General features: G+C 38.9%; 1 protein-coding gene across 1 annotated transcript in view; it reads right to left on the bottom strand.

Annotated features, from left to right (window-relative positions):
* The window catches only part of LOC147134758 (junction plakoglobin a-like), a 58,801-nt gene that overhangs the window by 22,245 nt on the left and 15,573 nt on the right, over positions 1 to 20,983 (bottom strand). Inside the window, exon 2 of the mRNA XM_086055848.1 lies at positions 1,269 to 1,323. Coding sequence (XP_085911974.1) covers positions 1,269 to 1,284 — 16 coding nt within the window. The 5' untranslated portion in view covers positions 1,285 to 1,323. The remainder of the gene's footprint in view (positions 1 to 1,268; positions 1,324 to 20,983) is intronic.

The following is a 20,983-nucleotide window of genomic DNA, read 5'->3' as shown; positions in this document are numbered from 1 at the left end:
CGTGGTGAAAAAGGTTGTCGGTCAAAAGAAAGACAATTGATGCGGCATGAAATATATATCAAAACCGTAGCTCTCACCTCGCTGGCAAGCTTCTCAGACCAGATGGTCAACAACACTGGGCGACTACTTGTGAAGCAGCTACACACAGCCCACTGCTTGATTCTTTCCCAAAGCAGATGGTGAAGGTGACTTACAAGCACACACCTGGTGTAACTAAAGCAAGTTTGACAAACAACTACAACATCAACTAAAATGTGATGCGACTTCAACAAAAAAAAAAAAAAAAAAGATTTAAATTGAATTTCATTCATTCCATGTGAAATTTATAGCTATGGATAGGGTCTATTCGCAGGCTTCGATCAACTGCTTTTTTTTGCATGTGTTCTTCACTCAAGCTAAAAGTAGACAAAAATAAAAATACCTTGACTTGAAACTTGCGTTGTGGTGCTGAGTCATGCATTTAGGCTAAACTGGTAACATCACACTTAGTGATGTATTTCAGTGGTAAATTTTCCATCAGGTGTTACAGTTCATTTCGGTAAATTTGGGGGTATCGGTGTCTTGCTCAAAGACGCTGCAGCTGTGTGTTTGGGGACGGTCTTGAACCAGGAACCACTTGGCCCCCGGCTGCCCTTACAATACATACTCAAAGTTAATTTGAGCAAATGCGTTATTTCAGTATCAAAGCTTGGTTGAACCTCACATTAAGTGGTACCCAAGTATTGAAACGCACGTACCCCACACAGTACACAATATGCACCCAAACATGAGAAAGAGAGATAGAACAGCATGTAAGCATATAATGTTTAACACTAAAGATGGAAATACAAATTTGCTAAATCACACAGGAGAGAGCAATTAGCCTAAGAAGTGTTACTCCCAGAGAGTAAACAAATAAGAAAAGAGAGCTAGAGCTCTCACTTTCCATTTCATATAGGAAATTTTGATCCAACAGTGAGTAACTTAGGTTGACATATTATAGAGCTTCTACAACTGAGTCTGGATGGTTGTCTTGTGTACAACAAAAATGTTATTGACACTGACACCATGGCGACTAATACACATACAGTGGAATTCATACTGCAGCATGACTTGGACAAACTATTATGTGTAGTGCTGATGTATTACCTAGATTTCAAAATAACACGTTCTGAAAGTGTTACACATGTGTTAGTGATTTAGTGAAATACTAGTGCTCAGTTTGCAAGTACTGTGCTAAATTATTTCACAGATGAGTTCATTTCTGTAAAACCATGACATATACTTACTTTGCATGGACATCATGTCCGTCCACTTGCACGTCTGCGTTCACTGACCTCTGACCTGCATGGAAAAACATAAATCATGATGGCATTCTATAAAAAATATTTTTTGTTATGCGTCAATGTGTTAATTCATTTGTCAATGTAAAATGCAGTTTCAGTTAGTTATTGCTTTTTAAAAAAATCGCGTTTTTATTTTGTCTCGTTTAGGACAATGCTTTTTTTTCAATTTAAATTTTCGTTATTTAGTTTTCTTTTGTTAACTATAATGACCTTACAGATGAGCTATTTTCGCCCATTATGCTCACACACAAGTCACTAAATAACTTTCATGTCACACATTAGTTCCTCAACATGTCTTCTCATCCACACAGCAAACTCCTTTACGGTAATGTACTGTGTAGCCTCCTGAGAAGACTGGCGGAGTGGTGCAAATTGCTTGGCAGGTCCATTTATGCCTCTGTACATCCGAGCCCCAACCTAATTAAACATGAACAGATGGGGGATTTCAAATGTCATGGAAATGTTGCCACCAATTGCTTGGTGGTGCATTTCCCTCACTGGTGTTAAAGCGCCAGTCCCATAGGTCGACAATCTGAGGATTCATGGGAAACTGTTTAGGTTAAAGAAGGTCAGGTCGAAAAATGACAAAGCCATACACCGAAGCTTATCCAACCTTGGCTCTTTATGTCCCCCAAGCATTCACAGATGAGCTACTTCTTGAATAAGTCACCCACTGCTCCAGTGTCACTAATTGCCTGTGCTTGCTGTGGTCACTGTTATATACTGGAGATTAATAAGATTTTTTACGATCGGCCTAAGGAACCCGTGTCTTAGATGACTCACAAACTCCCAAAAGTCACAAAAGAGCCAAGTTCACAGTAGCATTTCTTTTGACTTTGAGTTGTGAGGTCATTTTCAGTCGACAGAAGTGACAAAATGGCCGCCCCCGGAGATGGCTAAAAATGAGTGGATTAACTCTTTTTCAACAAATTTATTATTTATTAATTTTTCAGAATGCCTTGTTTCAACTAGTGGGCTTGCATAGAACACATTCTTGAAAAAAAATATGTTTGTGTTGACTTACCTTTTAAACTGAAAAACTTGGCCACAAAACCCAAATATAAATAAAAGACAAGTCTTTACAGACCAGCTAAACGTATATAAAGAGGTAAAAGGGGTAAATTAAAGGAAAAGATCGCTCCTTCCTATGTTACCAAACAAGAAACTTTCCAATTTTTGCCCACTCTTCACAGTGCACACTAGAGCATAAAATGAACAATAGAATAGCAAAGCAAAATCACTCAATCACACATCGGCCTTTCTAAGTTAAGACTAGTCAACATGACGATGTGTAGCAAAACCTCTTGGGACCTCTTGCAACCCTAAGTACCAGCGTTTTCTTGTTTGCTGGGTGCAGAACAGAGTTTTGATTATAGTGTTCGCACTCGACCAAAGTAATTGCACTAGAGTTCGCTTTAATACTGGACTTTGAGCACAGTATAAATACTGCTGTGAAATAAGTGCAATCTGTTTTTGTGCAAACCCTGTGATTGACTGGTGATCACGCCAGAGTGTAAACTGCTTCTGGCTCTAAATTGGCTGGGATAGTCTCCAGCCCTCTATAATACTGAAAAAGATAAGCGGTATAGAACATTGTTGGGTGGGAGGGACAACTGGCTAAGCAGAAGTCCTTTTATACTTTTAACTCATTCACTGCCATTGACGAATTTATTTGTCTTTTCACATTGGAGCCATTCAATCCCAGGAATTTATTCATATTTTTTTCAAATGTTTTCAAAGGTTAGGGTAAAAGAGGGTCTGAAAATATCTGGCAGTGAATGAGTCAAGTCAAAGGAAAGTGTTTGCCTCATTCGCATGATTATGTGCAACATAATGTAAGCAGCCATGCCAGGGGAAATAAATGGCTCATTATTTCACATGGTGATGCAGCATTGGGAGAAACATTGGGATCGGTATCTTGTTACGATATACTTTGACAACTGGGGAGCGTAAATGGAGAATGTTTATTTGTTTAAGGGGATTTTGGACAATGAACTTGATGTGTAATGTGAAGAGGGAACCACAAGTTTGGTTGGAGACATGCATTACCATATTAAATATTTGATTTTGAGCGATTGAAAGCAGTTGATAAACAAGAACGTATTCAATAAAGCAGTGATACAAAGCCTTCAGCAATGTACTGTACGTTCACCCATCAGTTTTCTACACCATTTATCGTGTTAAGGGTCATAGGGAGCTAGAGCCTATCACAGCTGACTTAAAATGGAAGTCAACCCAAACATATTTTTTTAAAGAATATGTTCTATGCAAACCCACTAGTTGAAACAAGGCACTCTGATAAATAAATAAATAAATAAATAATACATTTGTTGAAAAAGAGTTAATCCACTCGTTTTTAGCCATCTCTAGGGGCGGCCATTTTGTCACTTCTGACGACTGAAAATTACATCACAACTGCGCAGGGCTCAGGTAACGACCAATCACAGCGACCTGTTTTCTGAAGCACAGGTTGGTCATTACCTGAGCCCTGAGCAGTTGTGATGTCATTTTCAGTCGACAGAAGTGACAAAATGGCCGCCCCCTGAGGTGGTTAAAAAGGGATGAATTTTGCTGCTTAACTCATATTCCACGAATGCAATATTAATCAGAATGTTTTGTAACTAGTGGGCCTGCTGGGAACATATTGTTGAAAAAAATATGTTTGGGTTGATTTCCACTTTAAGGCAAAAAGGCAGACTACTATCTCAACTGGTTGACACTCAATCACAAGGCTCATACACAGACAACCGTTTACACCAAAATTCCTAAAGAATTCGGGCAAGTAAACCATTACACCCTCCGTGAAGGTCCGGCCATCCTCAAATTGGAAACGTTTGTTGGGGCGGAACATATATTGCTTTGTATGTGTGTGTGTGCGTTTATGTGTGTGTGTGTGTGTGTGTGTGTGTGTGTGTGTGTGTGTGTGTGTGTGTGCACGCCCATGTATATCTTGCCAGTATTGATCTAAAATCAATCACTGTACTGGCTGTACTGACTCATGAATCATTGTGATATGAGGAGAGTGGAATGGATATCTATCTTCAGTTCCTGACACTGAATGAACAGAGTGACAGTGTTTGACAGCCTATTCGATATCAACAACAGGAATAATGTCTTTCTAGGTTATATTTCTTTGGAAGCCTATATAACTCTGATTTTGACCACAATTTTCAAGCAAAATGTATTTATAAAATTGAATTTTTGACTTTGCCATTCATTCAGTCATTTTCTAAACGCTTTGTCCTCATTGAGAAAGGAAGAGAGGAAGAATATGTGAGTACGAAATATGAAAATTTGAATGTGAATATACCCGCAGGTGTAGGTATTTCGTCACATTTTTACAGAAGAACTCTGGGTGCGCCTCATTACTGAAACCAATATTTACAACGACCAGACCCAACGCACTCCAGCCCGGGCAAAGATGTCAAAGTGAAAGTGAAAGTGCTTTTCTTGCACTGACATTATTTTTACATTTTTGATTGAATGAGTAAGGGGACTCAACAAATTGTTACAGTAATCGCATGCTGCGATTGTATTGACACCTAATATATATTTAATTAAAAATATTGCTTCTCTTGCACTTACCTTTTTTTTTTACATTTTAGATTGAAGCAAGTGCATCTTTAGGGAAGCGCTACATTATTGCCAACCTCTTGTGAACTGTTTTCACTGAGAAATCTGTATTACTCACACATTAGTTTGTTTATTTTATTGCCTTTCCTTGTGTGTAGTTTGCTGTTTTTTTTTTTTTTAATATATATTGAAGGTTTATAATAATAAACTCAGGCCTGTGTGAAAGCCGCAGGTCTAAACTCTTGAATTATTTTGAAATGATGTTTTAATCTACTACAGGGGCTGAGAAATCAATTATTTTGTATGTGTTGAATTTCTGGGGAAAACTTCGCAGTGTCATCATGTTTTTTCCATGATAAATAAAGTTGTTAGCACATTATTGGAAGTAGTCATTCTGGTGATGAAACTTTGCTTTGTGCCACGCGACGCCCTTGTTCCTCGCTTGTTCTTAGCCTCAGGTAGCTTACAGCTAACGTCCCGACTGTGCCAGCTTCCACTTTTATTCGGGATTCGCAAAATCTTTACCTAAACTAACTTACTGGGTTGCATATTTATCAGAACGAGAGCATCTCCCTCTCTTTCAAAGGAGTTTTGTTTTGGAAGGAATTGGAGAGTTGTTAAAATCTTTCCTGCAAATGACGAAACCAAGATGACTGGAAGTTAAATCATCCAAACTTGAGCCAGCAATCTGTCAGCAGCATGTGTTATCTAATGTGCTCCCTGCATGCAGAGACTGGATGCTCATGTCCTCTTGCTGAACACTGATGGTGATTATTTGTTGATTTGATTTGCATAGCGCAACTATTTCCATGTTTGTTCATCATGTGCATGATATGTGGAGTTATGCCGCTGTATTGGACAGGACACCGTAGCAAAAGAGATTCTGAATCTCAATGAGACTATACCTGGTTCAATAAAGAAAAGAAGAAAAATAGAATATGCCTCAACGTTATCGTGCCGTACACCACAGTAAAATCTTTTTTTTTGTTTTTTTTTTTTGCTAATCCACGTTTATTTTTGACTCCATTATTTGATGGCACCTGGGACTTGTCCATAGCTTCTGAATTGGCGACATAAAATTTATACATGTGATTTGGTCAGGTCAGTAGAGATGAGTCACAAAGATACTAATGTTCATCTGGACCTTCAAGGTCAAAATACTTTACATTCCTATCTGTGTCCCAAGACCAGCAGGACAGATACATGTGGATGGATACACACTTTTTGGTTTAGATTTGATCAGACAGGAGGGAATTTTACAGCGGCGAAATAGCTGAGCAAACGGCGAGAGATATGGCTCGTCACTTGCCAGTGACCCTGTCAGCATCATGATGTGACAACTGTGTACAGCTATTGTTTGTTTATGTCTTTGTGAGTCATCTGCATAGGTCTGACATTTAAATGACAATTCTTGAAAGGAAAACAAAGACACTCATATCCAAGCACATTTTTGGTGACTAAAACGTGCGTGTGTTTATGCGTTTGTGTGTGTGTGCGTGTGCGTGCGTGTGTCCCTTAGTAGCTGCCAAATCTGCTGCAGTGAATATAAAATGACTTTGTAACTCCCACTGACAGCTATCCAATTCCAAACAGGTAGGAAAAATACACAGATACACATTCAAGAAAAAGTGTTTTTGAACAAACCTCAATTAAGTTGGGCCATTGTTTAAAAACGCATATGAAAACAGAAGCCTTGAATTTGCAAGTACTTTTCAACCTATATTCAGTTTTTTTGTTTTGGTGAAATAAGCAGGGACGCCCCTGAAAAACATGGCAGCTTAGACTGTATATGCCTTTCAGCATTAATGATGACTTCACAGATGAGCAAGCAACCCATGTCATGGCTACCGACACCACCCGCCGCACACCATCACAGATGATGGCTATTAAAGAATACACTGGTAAATATCCAAATAGCCCTTTTCCTCTTTGGCTCGGAGGACACGAAGTCCATGATTTCCCAAAACAATTTGAAATGTGGACTCGTCAGACCACCGTTCACTTTTCCACTTTGCATCAGTCCATCTCATATGAGCTTCAAACCAAAGAAGCCGGCGCCGTATCTGGGTGTTGTTGATATATGCCTTTTGCTTTGCATGATAGAGTTTTAACCTGCATTTGAAGCAATATTATGAATAATAATAATGATATTCATATATTATTCAATGTTAATTTGATTCATTTCTATCTAGATTTCATAATGTTTGAGACTGTGCTAAAGTCGGAATGACTAGACCAGAGTCAGAGGGGGAACATATAAATAAGAAGGTATCTTGTAAAGACACTGACTTGGACAAACACAATTTCCAAAAGCCATTATGATGACAGAGAAAATAATAGATTAGGAAGCAGGAAAGACAAAAGATGCAGTATTGGCAAAAATAAATTAACCCAGGGCAAAAGCAGAGAAAAAACATGGGTACTTGGAACATGGTAACATATCCAAAAATAGGCAGTTGAGAAAATGTAAATGATTGAAAGACGCTTTTTCAGGAAGATCCTTACATTTAGTGGATATCAAATGTTTGCTTACCCTAACTAAATGGCAGGTTTTTCCATAAAAAAAAATCGAGAAGGGAGGTAAAAATGAAAAAAAGTGCACAACGTTTTGTGGCTCTGCACAGAATTAACCATCAGTTTCAAATTCAAGTAAAATGGGAGTCAATACACACTTGTCGACATTTCATGTCACGTGTCTCTGATGAATCCCAAGTAACGTTCTGTTGTGCTAGTTAATTTTCCTGTTTTTTTTTTTTTGTTTGTTTTCTACCAGAAGCCTCAATGTTTGTGCTAACACTGACTGGAATTTCCAACTGTTCATGATGCTCTCCATCTTTTTAAGGACCCAGTTCCAACTGAAGAAAAACAGCTCCAAAGCAAAGGCACAAAGCTGACTGTTCAGAGTCATGTACTGTTTGCTTTCTGTCCGTTAATTTGCTATATATTTGCTTCATCGGTCTTCGGACCATAATACAGACCAATAGACCATTTGCACTAGAGGGGGACTCTGGGTGCTAGCGGAAGTTGATCAAAGTTTCTAGACAAAAATGCTAACGGAAGCCCATTGAAAATGATAGGCAGACCGGCCTATAGGCGATCACTATTTGGTCCGGCCGGACAAAAAGGCGGATTTTAGTCAAATGCCCAGCTCTGATGCCAATATCTCCACCAATAATCCTAAATCTCCTCTCACAAACCAGATGTCCGTTGTGACCTCTGATGGGCAACATGGTGCTAATAAGGCATCTTTAAATAAAAGTCAAAAAAATCAATACGTTTGTGGTCCTTGTGTTCATCGAAGATGCCCATCCTTGCTCCATAGGAATGAACGGCTTACCCACCATTTATTGATGAGTAGTTTATCGAGGTTGCGCACTTCAATAAACTGCACTAGATTAGGTACTCTATAAACCGCTACATCGTAACATTGCATAGCACAAACGTCTCAATCACCAATTATTTTTCTTTCTGTTGGCTGACTATGGATTGGTGATATGTTCCCTGGGATATGCACTTATAGAATGTTTATATTACATCATCTACTCTCTTCATTCCTGTAGCAAAACATAGTTTAGAGACCAGACACATCCAGGACTCATGCTTGTGAATAATGTATGATCTCCTGTCGCCAATTGAAATGTTTCCACTAAATTAAAGACACAGTATTTGCTTTGCTTAACCAAAAAGGAAGACAAGTTTTCAAAGTAGCCAAAACTTAAACCAGGGGTGATATACCGGCCAAAATCAAAGTGGGCAAAATAAATGAAATGAATGAAAGGAATTCAAGTACAACAAAATGAAGGGGACTAGAAAAAGAAGTCTACATGATGAGATGTCAAAATTGAAACAAACATTTTTTCCCCCTATATGAATTTGGCATATTTTTCTCCTCAGGATTCCCTTCATCCCTCGTTTCATTACAGTTTATCTTTGCTTTCCTCTTTCTGCAAACCTTGATCCCCTTCGAGTATTATCGCTTCCATGAATTTCCTCTTCCAAAATGTGAGGATGACTCTTGTCTTATCATCAAAACATGTTCCTCTGATCAAAGCCAAAGATAACATCCAGAAAATGTTTTGAACGACAGACCGGGGAATGGAATGACTAATTCAAGGCAAAACATTCATCGAAGGATAAAAACCTCATTGAAATTGAAGGGAGGGGGAATGAACATTAAGCAATGGGTATGTGTTCATCTCTGCAAGCGCAGAATGGGGAAAGTTCTCCCCAGTGACATGAGCATCTCAAGTAAAAGTAGAAGATGAAATGGAAGAAGAAGTAGTCGAAGACGTAGTCATGCGTGACCGCCGGTAGCCAGCATAAGAAAGAAGGTAGCGGTAATGCACAGAAAGTATTTGCAAACCGTCAAAACAAAGTAGAAAAAAAACGGAAGAAGAATAAACGTGTGATGTAGCTCTGCTGCCGCTGCTAGTGTACAAGGATTTATTATTTACAGCAGCAAAAGGCACAATAACGGACCAGGATTCTACCTTTGGCCACAATACGACTAAAGATTTGAGTTAAGGTAAGCCATTTTAAACTAAAAAGGAAAAACCTTTCCGTAATTACGAGTCGAAGTTTCATCCAAACGTAACTTGTTTGCTGCTGTCAAACACAGGGTGCGTTGGGAAATTCACTCTGATGCCGTAACACCACTCTGAGTGTGTGTAGGCTCAGAGAAGCAGAACACGCTTCCTCCCTTTAATTTCCAAATGCAGCAAATGTTAGAAAGCAATCAGCAGCTCGCACTTGAACTGTTTCCTTTCCTTGGACTGCCTGACATACTGGGCTCCGGCACTCCTTTTTGTGCAATATATGCAGCACACTAAATAACCGAACGGCACATTTGAACAATGTTTCAATATTTGTTTGATTGAAGTGTGTGCTTGAAAGGTATTTTTGAATGCACCCACGATTAGGGAACAAACAGGAACAGGAGTCAGAAAAATACTGTATATGACTTTCAGGAATGTTAATGGTAATTGCCTCTAGCGTTAAATCAGGTCAAATGCCGAGGACTGGGTGATCATGGAAAAATGAATATCTAATAGTTAAAATATTGAAATCCTCAAGTAAGTCACCTGATGTTTGATGATGTCTCAATGAAAAACCTATATTCTGAAGCCCAAAAAAATATAGATATATCCTTTATTTATCCCCAGAGAGATAATTCAGGTTTTACAGCTGTTAAAATAAGATATATCTAAAATGAAAATAGTCCTCTTTAAAGTAAATTACTGTAGTAAACATGTATTATACAAAATATCCATCTTCATAAGTGACAGTGATGGGAACAAAACATACATTGTAGAGTAAGCAGCATGGCAAGCTCAGTGTGAGATTTTTTTTTTTTTGTCCCCAAGCATTTTTAGTCATCTACAGGCATAAATTGACAAAAAAAACATTGGTAATTTGAGTCATGCTGCTGTTGGCACTATCATGTCCAATTACTGGGTCCTGGCAGTGGAAAATCAAAATGATAAGGCAATGATGTCAACATGCCAGTACACGTAGCTTAGGCTTTCATGTTGGCTCACGGAACTTGCATGGCCTTTTAACTGGAGAAAAGCCATTTGGGAATAGCACTAGTTACCATAATACAACAAATGAAATTATAATAGGCTTCAAGATTAAATTACCCTGCCCTCTCCTCTGCAACAGTGAGGTGAGTCAAGAGCATCTAACAACTGAACGGTGGGTCACCTCAAATGCAAATAACCAGCTACATTAGCAAAAGTACAGTATTTTCTATACCAAGCGACTGTGTGTGTTCATCTGCAGTAATAGCACAACACGCACATTGTACACACACTATCTGCTGCTAATCTGAACTGGGCTGCCAAATTTCTCTGCACAACAGGTTTGCCCATCAGTGGGAGCTCACTGTATTCTCATGGACAATCGTGGGAATTTATTTTCATGAGGTTTTCAAAACCAAAGCCCGTATGAAAGCAAATAATAACTTATGAATTCAAGTTCATACATTTGATGTTCATATTGGTTAAAAATAAGCCTCTGAGAAATTGATAGTAAAGTTAATAATAATGATTAAAAAATGACAAGTTAATAGAAATAAATTTGTAGACAAGTTTAGATGAGTTAATCCAAAAATAACTGGTTGGTATCGCCATTTAAACCAGGGGCATCCAAACTGAAGGGCCCCATACAGAAAATCAAAATATCTTTCCCTCAAGTCTACAAATCAATTCATCAGTGTAGGTAAAGATATGAGAAGCTATAGCTATATATAAGCTAAAGCTATATTTATTTTTTTGTATACCGCATAGTTGGAGTAAAAAATAGCTAGGTGTAAGCCAGAGCTGGGCAGTCCGTCCATGGGCCGGACCGGTCAGACCCTCCGGCCCGGCTGGATGCCCATTTTTGGGTCGGAGGGGTGGCGGGGTGACACATTTTTAAAAAAGGCTGGACTAAGCATGGCTGGAAGTGGATTTTAGTCCGGCCCACTAATCGGCCCTTATGCATGTGACGTGCTCGCGAGGCGGCCAAATTTCATCTCCGCCTACTCGGTGAAAGGCTTCTTTCAAAACAACTTGTGTCCGGAAGTATATTTAAGCTGCACGCAGCATTCAAGTATGGCACTGGCACATCATGCACTTCCCTACTTCCGGAAATACGCCGTAGCAAAACTGCTGTGTCGTGGTTTGCTGGTATGGTTTTATTTTGAAGGCCGGGAAGTGTGAAAGAGGGGAAGTGTGGAAAATAAGTAACTCGTTGAATGCTTGCAGACCCGTCGTCTGTTGGACCCAAATAATTATACAGTAAGAAAAAAACAACCCCAGGGGTCGCAATGGAAGTAAGTACACGCAGCTGGATAAGTACGTGAGTAAGTGGCGCGTTTGAAGCGTGTCCACAGCGGGTTTGAAGAGTAAGTTAGCCAGCTAATTGTCTTTAAATAAATCTCTTCCGTTAGCATCTCTCCGTTAGATGCTATTTATCTTTTCTTTTGATTGAAGATAATTCTATGTTTTGCTTTGAATGTTTTAAAGCACTTTGAGTTGCATTTTTATGTATGAAAAGTGCTATATAAATAAAATGTGATTGATTGATTGATTGATTGATATAGCCGGGGGGTCGCGGCCGGAAGGGTACCAGGTCAAGGGTGGACGGGCAAAAAAGGGTCAAGTGCCCATCAATAATTTTTCACAATTTTTGCATGTCCGGTGGCCCTATCGAACGATGACTGATTGGTTGAAAACAATGACGTGAGAGATGACAAACACTTCTTCTCTTCACATTAACTGTTGTTCAAAGAGGTTCATTTAAAACCTCTAATGAAGGATCTAAGATTACTGCTTCCAGGTGAAAATGGCAGGAAAGTCACAGGTATCAAAATCTTCCCCTACACGTGCAGGTGGCCAGAGAGTGACCAGGGGAGGTAATACGTAGCTCCGCCCCTGGGCAAGTCATGTACGTTAACTTATTAAGTATTGACAGTAATACCATAACTGACTTAGTTATACAATGTCAAATATGATTTTGTTCACTGTTAAAATGATAAATGAACTATGAACCTATGACTTGCTCAGAAGATTTCAAGTTTGAACATTCACAAATGCATGACTGTCATACAGATTGAAATAAAGTCTATATTTTTCTTGAGTCTCAGCAACTTCAGGCATTCATTCTTTTAAAAAGGTCTCTGAGGCATAAATAACTGCAGAGACATCAAATAGATGGAATACAGAAGTCAAAGAAAGAACATACACAGGTAGGGGGTCGAATCAAATTTGGGATTTTCCATGATGCCATGCTGCTTATTCTCAGCAAGTGAGTCCCTTTGGATGTCTGCCTTAAATAAAAAATGTGCTGGAGCTCTCCCTAAGCCATAATGTGCTATTAAACCAACCAGCTTCCAAAATATGCTTTCTGTGAATTAAATTGAATATAGTAAGCTAATCAATTTGAGAGGAAAAGCAGAGAGAATAATAATAGGAAAAAAACAAAAGTTAAAAAACAAAACAAAAACAGTAATACGCCTTAAGGTTTTCACTTATGCAAAGTAGGCCTTTATCACCCACATCACCAAATGCCGTGGACTGAGCTGGGAGGTGGTACGACTGATGTACGTTAGCAAGCAAGCAAGCAAAGTGGGGCAGAAGATAACAAACATGCTAAAATGACATTGCCCAGCAAATTAGCATAAACTTAATCACCGTGGATGGATGTTGATATTGAGGAGGTTGCTTCATAGCAGGACTGTGATCAATGTTTGACGTCAACAATGATTTGAACAATGACCATAAACTGTCAATAAATACATTCATGAAGAAAAACAATAGGCAGTGTATTGGGGTCTTATCTAAACGTAACGAGAACTCCAGTTTGGTTTTTTTTGTGATTTGTTTCTCAGTGGATAAGAAAGAAGACATACAGTTTTACATTAGGTGCGGTAGATACATATGAGAAAAACAATACGGCGAGCACTTTATTACCTATTCCTGCATTGCATGCCTGTGGGATTTCGACTTCAATAAGAACGAATCTTTTTCAATCTGGAAGGTGATTTTACTCAAAGAATGTGCAATGAGATCTCAGGTGTATGCCCTCCTTCAAAAGGAGCATTGACACCCTCATTTTCTTTTGTGCTTCTCAGCGCATGATTAAATTGAAAGGTCAGCATATTTGACTGTGATAATCTTCAATTCACAGGGCTATGGTTCACCCCCCCTCACTTCACAGTACTGACTACACAGGTGTGTAAGAGAGTTTCTCAATTTCCAATTGAGCTATAAACTTTTCGAAAATAGAAACCCATATGAAAGTGCGAACCCTACTTGACCACATACACAGAACCAGACCACAACATGCAGTCATGCAAGAAGATATGTCATCAGAGTAATGGGGTGCACAAATAGTGCTGCGCCCCGGAGATGAGGTTGAGGTTGCTCAATGGCACCTTGAAAGTATAACTGGTATCAATTTAATTTGTCTGCAGCGGTACTCAAACTATGACCCTCCATGCCAAAGACTTTTTTTGTTTTGTTAGTGCTGTTGCAATTTTCGAGTGTACTAGACTAAAGCAGAGTGGTACCAAGTGTCCAAACTTGCAAGTTTTTCGAATTACAGGCCATGGTCGATTTTCCGTTTTGTGTTGCAATTCCATCTGTACTACAAATGAGATTCAGACACGCCCCAAGAAAAAATTAGGAGTATTCATTTCCATCCAAAGCTACAGAAAAAGGGAGATCAAATGATTGTTTCAGAATTGTAGTTTAATTTATTACATGATTTTTAAAATCTTTCACTCACAAATTAGCCATATATATTTAGAAAAAAAAACCTAATACTAAAATGACTTTCAGTCACAGCTCATTTCATTGTTCAGTCTATAGCCATCTCAATTGGGTTGTTTTTTGTGTGAGGTCACCAAGTCCCACAGGAGGACCGGAATTTTCTTCATTAACTGAAAAACTTTTCTTTCAACACACAGAAAACGGCTTGACTAAATATAGACAGAGCTTCCAAAGAAAGACAGAGAGAGAGAGATCGAGAATGAAACTGGCAGCAGAGAAAGTGAAGTGCACACTGTGTGAGGCAAAGTGTGAAAACAGAATGAGAGATAAGGGACATTAGGAAAACAGCTGAACACACGGGAGATGATTGTTTTTCATGCAGCGGGCCGAATGTGATCTTAGCTGCAATCTGTTTTTCAAAGTGTTTAAGATTCTTTTAATTTAACACATGCTAAATTCTATCTATGTCAGCAGACAGACTTAAGTCATTCTCTTTAAGTCTGCCAATGCAAAAGCACAGAAGCACTGAATTGAACAGCTGCTTGGACCGATGTTGATTATTTAGTAGTAATATAATTACGTTTGAATGATATCCATCAAGATGACATCTGTCAGATAGCTGAGGTGTAAGAAAAGTATAAAAGAAGACCACTGTTCTCTCCAGTTATTCCGACTTGCTCTCCCTTTCCAAAAACATGCATGTTAGGTTCATCGAACACTGTGGGACACAAATGTCCTAAGGTGTCAGCATGAGTGTGAATGGTTGTTGATCTCTATGTGCCCCGTGACTGGCTGGGCACATATAGCGACAAATAATGACCAATCATGGCTCAGCTTCACAAAACAGGTGAGCCATGGTCGGTTGTTACCCGAGCAACTGTGATGTCACCAGTTGACAGCAAGTGACAAAATGGCCGCCCCCTGAGATGGCTAAAAACGGGTGGATTTTGCTGATTAAAGTCAAAATCAACGCAATCATATTTTTTTCAAGAATATGTTCCGAGCAGGCCCACTAGTTGAAACAAGGCATTCTGATAAATATTGCGTTTGTGAAATAAGATAAAATAAAATAAATCCACACGTTTTTGGCCATTTTAGGGGGCGGCCATTTTGTGATTTCTGTCGACTGAAAATGACATCACAACTGCTCAGGGCTCCGATAACGACCAATCACGGCTCAGCTTCAGAAAACAGGTCAGCCGTGATTGGTCGTTATCTGAGCCATGAGTAGTTGTGATGTAATTTTCAGTCGACAGAAGTGACAAAATGGCCACCCCCAGAGATGGCTAAAAATTAGTGGATTAACTCTTATTCCACAAACGCAATATTTATCAGAATGACGTGTATAGACTAGTGGAGGGGCATCAAACATATTACTGTAAAGACCATATTTGGGTGGACTTCCTCATTAATGTTGTTATTGCTCACTTTTTTTTAAAGAAACTCCTAACCTTCTAAAATAACACCATATTCAGAGAAAGGAAACTGGACAGAAGAACACCAACTAAAACTGAGCAAATAGTAGTGTGACAATGATGGGCAATGGAAAGACTACACAGATGGGGATCAAGAGACAGACAGAGAATGCACAATTAAGGAGATAATTAATCATTTGTCTGGCTGCTCTTTTCATCTTTCTCTGACAATGTACCACATAAAATCTTTCTCTCCTACACAGTCACACACGTGCGCTCCCGCACATATACATACTCCAACACACGCACACACACACAAAGAAGGAGCACAGAGGGAAATGCAACCCTTTTAATCTTCACTACGCATAATATTTGCACCGCTGGGTAAGAGAAAGCTGGTCCTGATGAAAAACAACACAAGATAAACACTGTGCTGCAATCTCTGTTACTCGTATTATTTTAACACGCTTCTGTTCATTTGGATAAATGCATGCATGGTGCATATGTTGTCTAAAAGAATACAAACATTATTGCATAGTTTTAATTTGACTTCATTCATAAGAGAAAAAAATGAGTTTTTTTTTTTTTTTTTTTTTTTCAGATTTAGACCTTCATCAGGTTTTGATGCTTCATGCACAATACCTGTATACTGTACTGTAATATTTTTAATTGGACCACAAAAACGTGGCGCGATTGTTAAGGAAGAAGCTGATCCGAGATAGAAAAAGGAAAGTTGGAGAAGTTGTTTTTGCTCTGACCGCGGTGGGTGTAATGCGTCGATTGTAGCACTGTCATTCACTCACAGGCAGCTAACACCTAGGGCTGCTCGATTATGAAAAAAATATTAATCGTGATTATTTTGGTAATAACTGAAATCACGATTATTTCAAACGGTCATTTATTTTTTGGTACAAAACAAGAAAATGTTTGAATGAAAAAAAATGTAAATAAAGACAACATATACAACATATTATAAAATTAGTTATAAAATTAAAAAAAGGTGCAAATGTATAAATTCAAGCATGATTTCCTTGTGTGTAAACATTGAGTTAAGCCTATTTGTCAAATGTACATTTATTTTAACTATCGGTATGTGGAATTCCCTCCCGAATGACAAATGCATGACCTTTAAGTTTACTTCAGGGAGAGAGAAGAGGAATGCAACGCAGTATACTTTTGGGGAGAAAGAAACAGAACAAAAGAAAGCGATTTGTTTTCAGACATACCCTTTATGTCCTTTTCCTATCGCCCGCAACCCACTGGAGAAATATACCTAGTAAAGCATCTTTGAGATGACCAATACAGAAATACATCGCTCAAAACGCAACCTCCACCACCACCTTTGCCCCAAGATGATATTGCAATTAAATTTGGTGTAAAGGTTACTTCTAAATGATTGGCTTTTTACTTTTATTCAGATGTTTTGACTTTACTATGAATCAACTTAAAATAAGTGGCTTGATTGACTCTCATGTCATGCCTCTGGTAGACATTAATAACCATTTACCTATTAAGATCATTAACGTACTTAGTGCTAAGTCGCAAATGTAACTGAATGTTACACAAATGTTGAATTACCATTACAGCCAGTATTCATTTTTTCCTTCCCTTATTCTTTCCGTATTCAGGTTTTGAACTTGGTTTGCTTAGCTGAACACAATGACATAAATCTCTTTTCCATTTTCTTCTCATCGCCTTCCTCCCCCTCTTCCTCTGCTTGGTTCTCTTCATCTCTGCGTTAATCCGCTGTGCCTTTCTTTCAATTCTTTTCTCCTCCGCCACCTTCATTTCTCCCCACCTTATTCCTCCACATTGAGAAAGACAAGTTATGATAGAAGATTATTTTTAGATGTTTAATTCTTGGTGTTTACAGTGTGTAACGTGTACGGATTTGGACGCAATGGTTCATAAAATAGCTTTTCTGCCATCACGATTTTTTTTTCTCATGGCTTTTTTTTAATACAGATTAAAACACAACTAGAAAAGAACATACCGTGGGAGAGGGATGAAGGCCATAACACAGGTATAGTGTAGGAAGTGAAATGTTTTTTAAAAAGTCTTTTAGAAAGCAATAGAGGGGTGATGAAGACTGTCAAGGAGGAAAAAGTGAAGGTTATCAAGCAAGGGAAAAGGAAGAGAGGAAGGTTGAGGAAGAAAATTATTTATTCCGTTTTGGTCTGATACAAGTTGTTGCTAAATATATTGCTACACTTTTCAAGGTTTGCAACAGCTGTTCACATGTTTTATACTGCTTTCCTAATCCAGTAAATGAAGAGTAAATTGTTCCGTCTGACCTGGGGACATTAGTGCGCTAGTGACATTATAATCCCCTAATTATATATTTTTCAACCGTGGCTCTGTGGTATGAATAGTTGGCCTGTGAATGTAGTGTAAGTAGATCCAAATTTAAAAAAAAAAAAAAAAAAAAGAAAAAAGAAAAAAAGGAAAAAGGAAAAAGATTAGGCCTACACACACTTAAAGGGAAGTCAACGCAAAGATTTTTTTTTTTCAAGAATATGTTCTATGCATGCCCACTAGCTGAAAAAGGGCACTCTGCTAAATATTGCATTTGTGGAATAAGTGTTAATCCACTCGTGTTTAGCCATGTCTGGGGGCGGCCATTTTGTCTTCTGTCGAGTGAAAATGACATCACAACTGCTCACAACGACCAATCATGGCTCAGATTCAGAAAACAGGTCAGCCGTGATTGGCAGTTGTGACAAAATGGCCGCCCCTAGAGATGCTAAAAACGAGTACATTTTGCTTCTTAATTTATATTCCACAAACGCAAAATTAATCAGAATGCCGTGTTTCAACTAGTGGGCTTGCTAGAAATATATTCTTGAAAAAAATATGTTTGTGTTGACTTCCACTTTAAGCAGCCGGACAGGTAACCACAAAAAAATGAAGTAATATAAAAACGGTTTGCTAATCCGTGAAAGTTGAATCAAGGCAACTGGACTGTTCATACTGATGTTTCACTTTTAATTAAAAAATGTTCTTCAGTTCTAAAGTTTAGGTCTACAGTCCCTCTTTTTATGCCTCGGCGGGTGTGTTGCCTGGTTGTGATTAACAACGAGTGTTGTTGTTGTTGTCTAATGCGCAAAGAGAAGAGAGAGCCACTACGCCTGAGCCCAAAGACAGAAACAGGAGGCAGAATGTGGAGGAAACTCAAAATGATTTTCTCCTAACACAACATACCAATTGAAATTCGCCAACACCCGCAAACAAAAGCTGGTTCACTCCAAGGAGAAAATTTCGAAAAGTAAGCAATGTTGTATATCGTTGCTCTCCTGTGAAAAACACATATGTCCAATTTTGGAATGTTTTTTAATTTTCACGTTAATGCGATGTCCGTAACATCAAAGTGACGATATGGCAAACAAGATTGTAATTAGAAAGCCGCAAAAAAATGTTTTTATCCGCCCCTAAAACGCAAACAAAAAATGAAATAAACAGCAAAAATGGGCTTGTGAAGCTCATTTGTTTTATATACAGTATACTGGTGATCTTAGTAATGAATTCATCTATTAATAATGAACCCAAGCAATTGAAGACCGATGATGGTGATTGGCGAATGTTGAATGGAGCAAACATCCTCCCTCTATGCACTCCACACAGCTGAAGTTGTTCCCTCTCTCATTAGCCTCAGGGGGTTCTGCTGCGCTCCGTTCTGTCTGAGGTGACAAACAATCTTGTGACTCAGATTTAGAAATTCACTGGCAAATTCTGTCAGCCTCTGTAACTCTCTGTTACCTCACTTTTTTAAAGATGGAAATACCAAAGCATCAATTTCTCTTCCTGACTTACCTCTACCTTTAAATGAACCACAACCTTGCTTGAGCAAAGGAGCAGGGACGACTAATGTTTTTCTCTGTGCGGCTACTTTAAAGCCACAGTGGTAAACACAATTTGACAGCAGCAAACGTGTTTGTTGACTGATGAACAAACACGTGATAAGAAGTCACTTTTGAAATGTGACAACACAGGAGGAAAAATAAGGTCACAATAATATAAGTCAGTGTGCCATCCTAATAATTTTGACTGATGACGTGCAAACCTCTACTATGGCACAACGCCTACTGGCGGCATTCATCCATTTAAATAACACTGCTCTGCCACTTGGATTTGAACTTCAAGCTGAATTTGTCAGACCACAAAGCTTTTCACTAGTTCTGTTTCCTTCTTCATGAGCTGCCTTTTCTTTTCCATACATTCATCCCTTTATTTTCGATACGTTTGTCTTCACTTGGGCCACGGGTGAGTTGGAGCCTACCAAGGCACATACACACCAATGGACAGAGTCTTGAATGACTCTAATATATAATCATGTTTTATAGGGGTGGGTATCTCTGGGTACCTCAAGATTCGATCCAATTCAGAGGCCCACGATTCGATTTAATTCCGATTCAGAGGCCTATGATTCGATTCGATTGCGATTCCGATGCATCACTACGTTGGCTTACATTTTATAGTCCATGTAAGACACTGTTACCTTTTTAAAACAAAAAAACTCAAGGAAGAGCAAAGATTTATATTTCACACTTTGACTTTGTACCGCCATCTCGTATAAGCTTAGCCTAGCACAGGCGTCTGACGTGCAAATGCGCGTAATCGCTTGTGCATGCTTTTTGTTTTTTTAGTTCAACTTTAAATATCGATTATGAATACCTATGAATCGTTTCACAATCTTTTTTAACACGCCGAACGATGCATCGAAAAAACGATGATCGTTCCCACCCCTAATGTTTTATATCGGTGAGTAGTGGATGTGCTTGACTGCTATTTTTTAAGTGTACTTCACTTCATGAACCTGTCTGTGTCATATAAAGTATTTACTCTTTGCAAGCACAAACAACACCAATAGAAAAAATAAACACCTCTATTTACAACATTAGAGGTCAAGATAATCAAAGGGAGAAAAGACGGGAGTTTTGGGAGAGGGAGGACGAGGTGAGACGTAGGAGGAAAAGAACAAGCTGAGGAGAAATGAGGCAGAAAGAGGAAGACGAAGCATGTGTGATGTTAAAAGGAGGAGACAGGCTTTTCATTCCTCCTACATACCCATCAAAGCTGCAAGCCCCCTCCCCCAATCCCCCCCCCCCCCCCCCACAACCACACGAATACACAAGACAGTTTTTCTGAAGCCCATTCTTTGTGATCTGCTCTCACATTATACAACATCACTGCCTCTCCGTTGCCCTCCCCGATCTATCCTGCAAACATCTAATCATGTCCCTCTCTATCAATCTCCTAATCCTGCCTGCCTTGTGCGCGCCTTCTCCAGCTTTGTGTGCTACCTCATTGACGGTGTTGTACATTCTGAAAAGTGCAGCCTGAAGCCTGTTTGAACCACTCAGTGGTAGCTTATCCCTTCATGCATGTCTGACTGCTTGGCAATCTTAGTTTCTAAAAC

Source organism: Filicampus tigris, chromosome 16 (genome assembly GCF_054856515.1).
Source record: "Filicampus tigris isolate MCC_2025a chromosome 16, RoL_Ftig_1.0, whole genome shotgun sequence".
Classification (NCBI taxonomy): domain Eukaryota; kingdom Metazoa; phylum Chordata; class Actinopteri; order Syngnathiformes; family Syngnathidae; genus Filicampus; species Filicampus tigris.
This window is presented reverse-complemented; position numbering and strand designations above follow the sequence as displayed.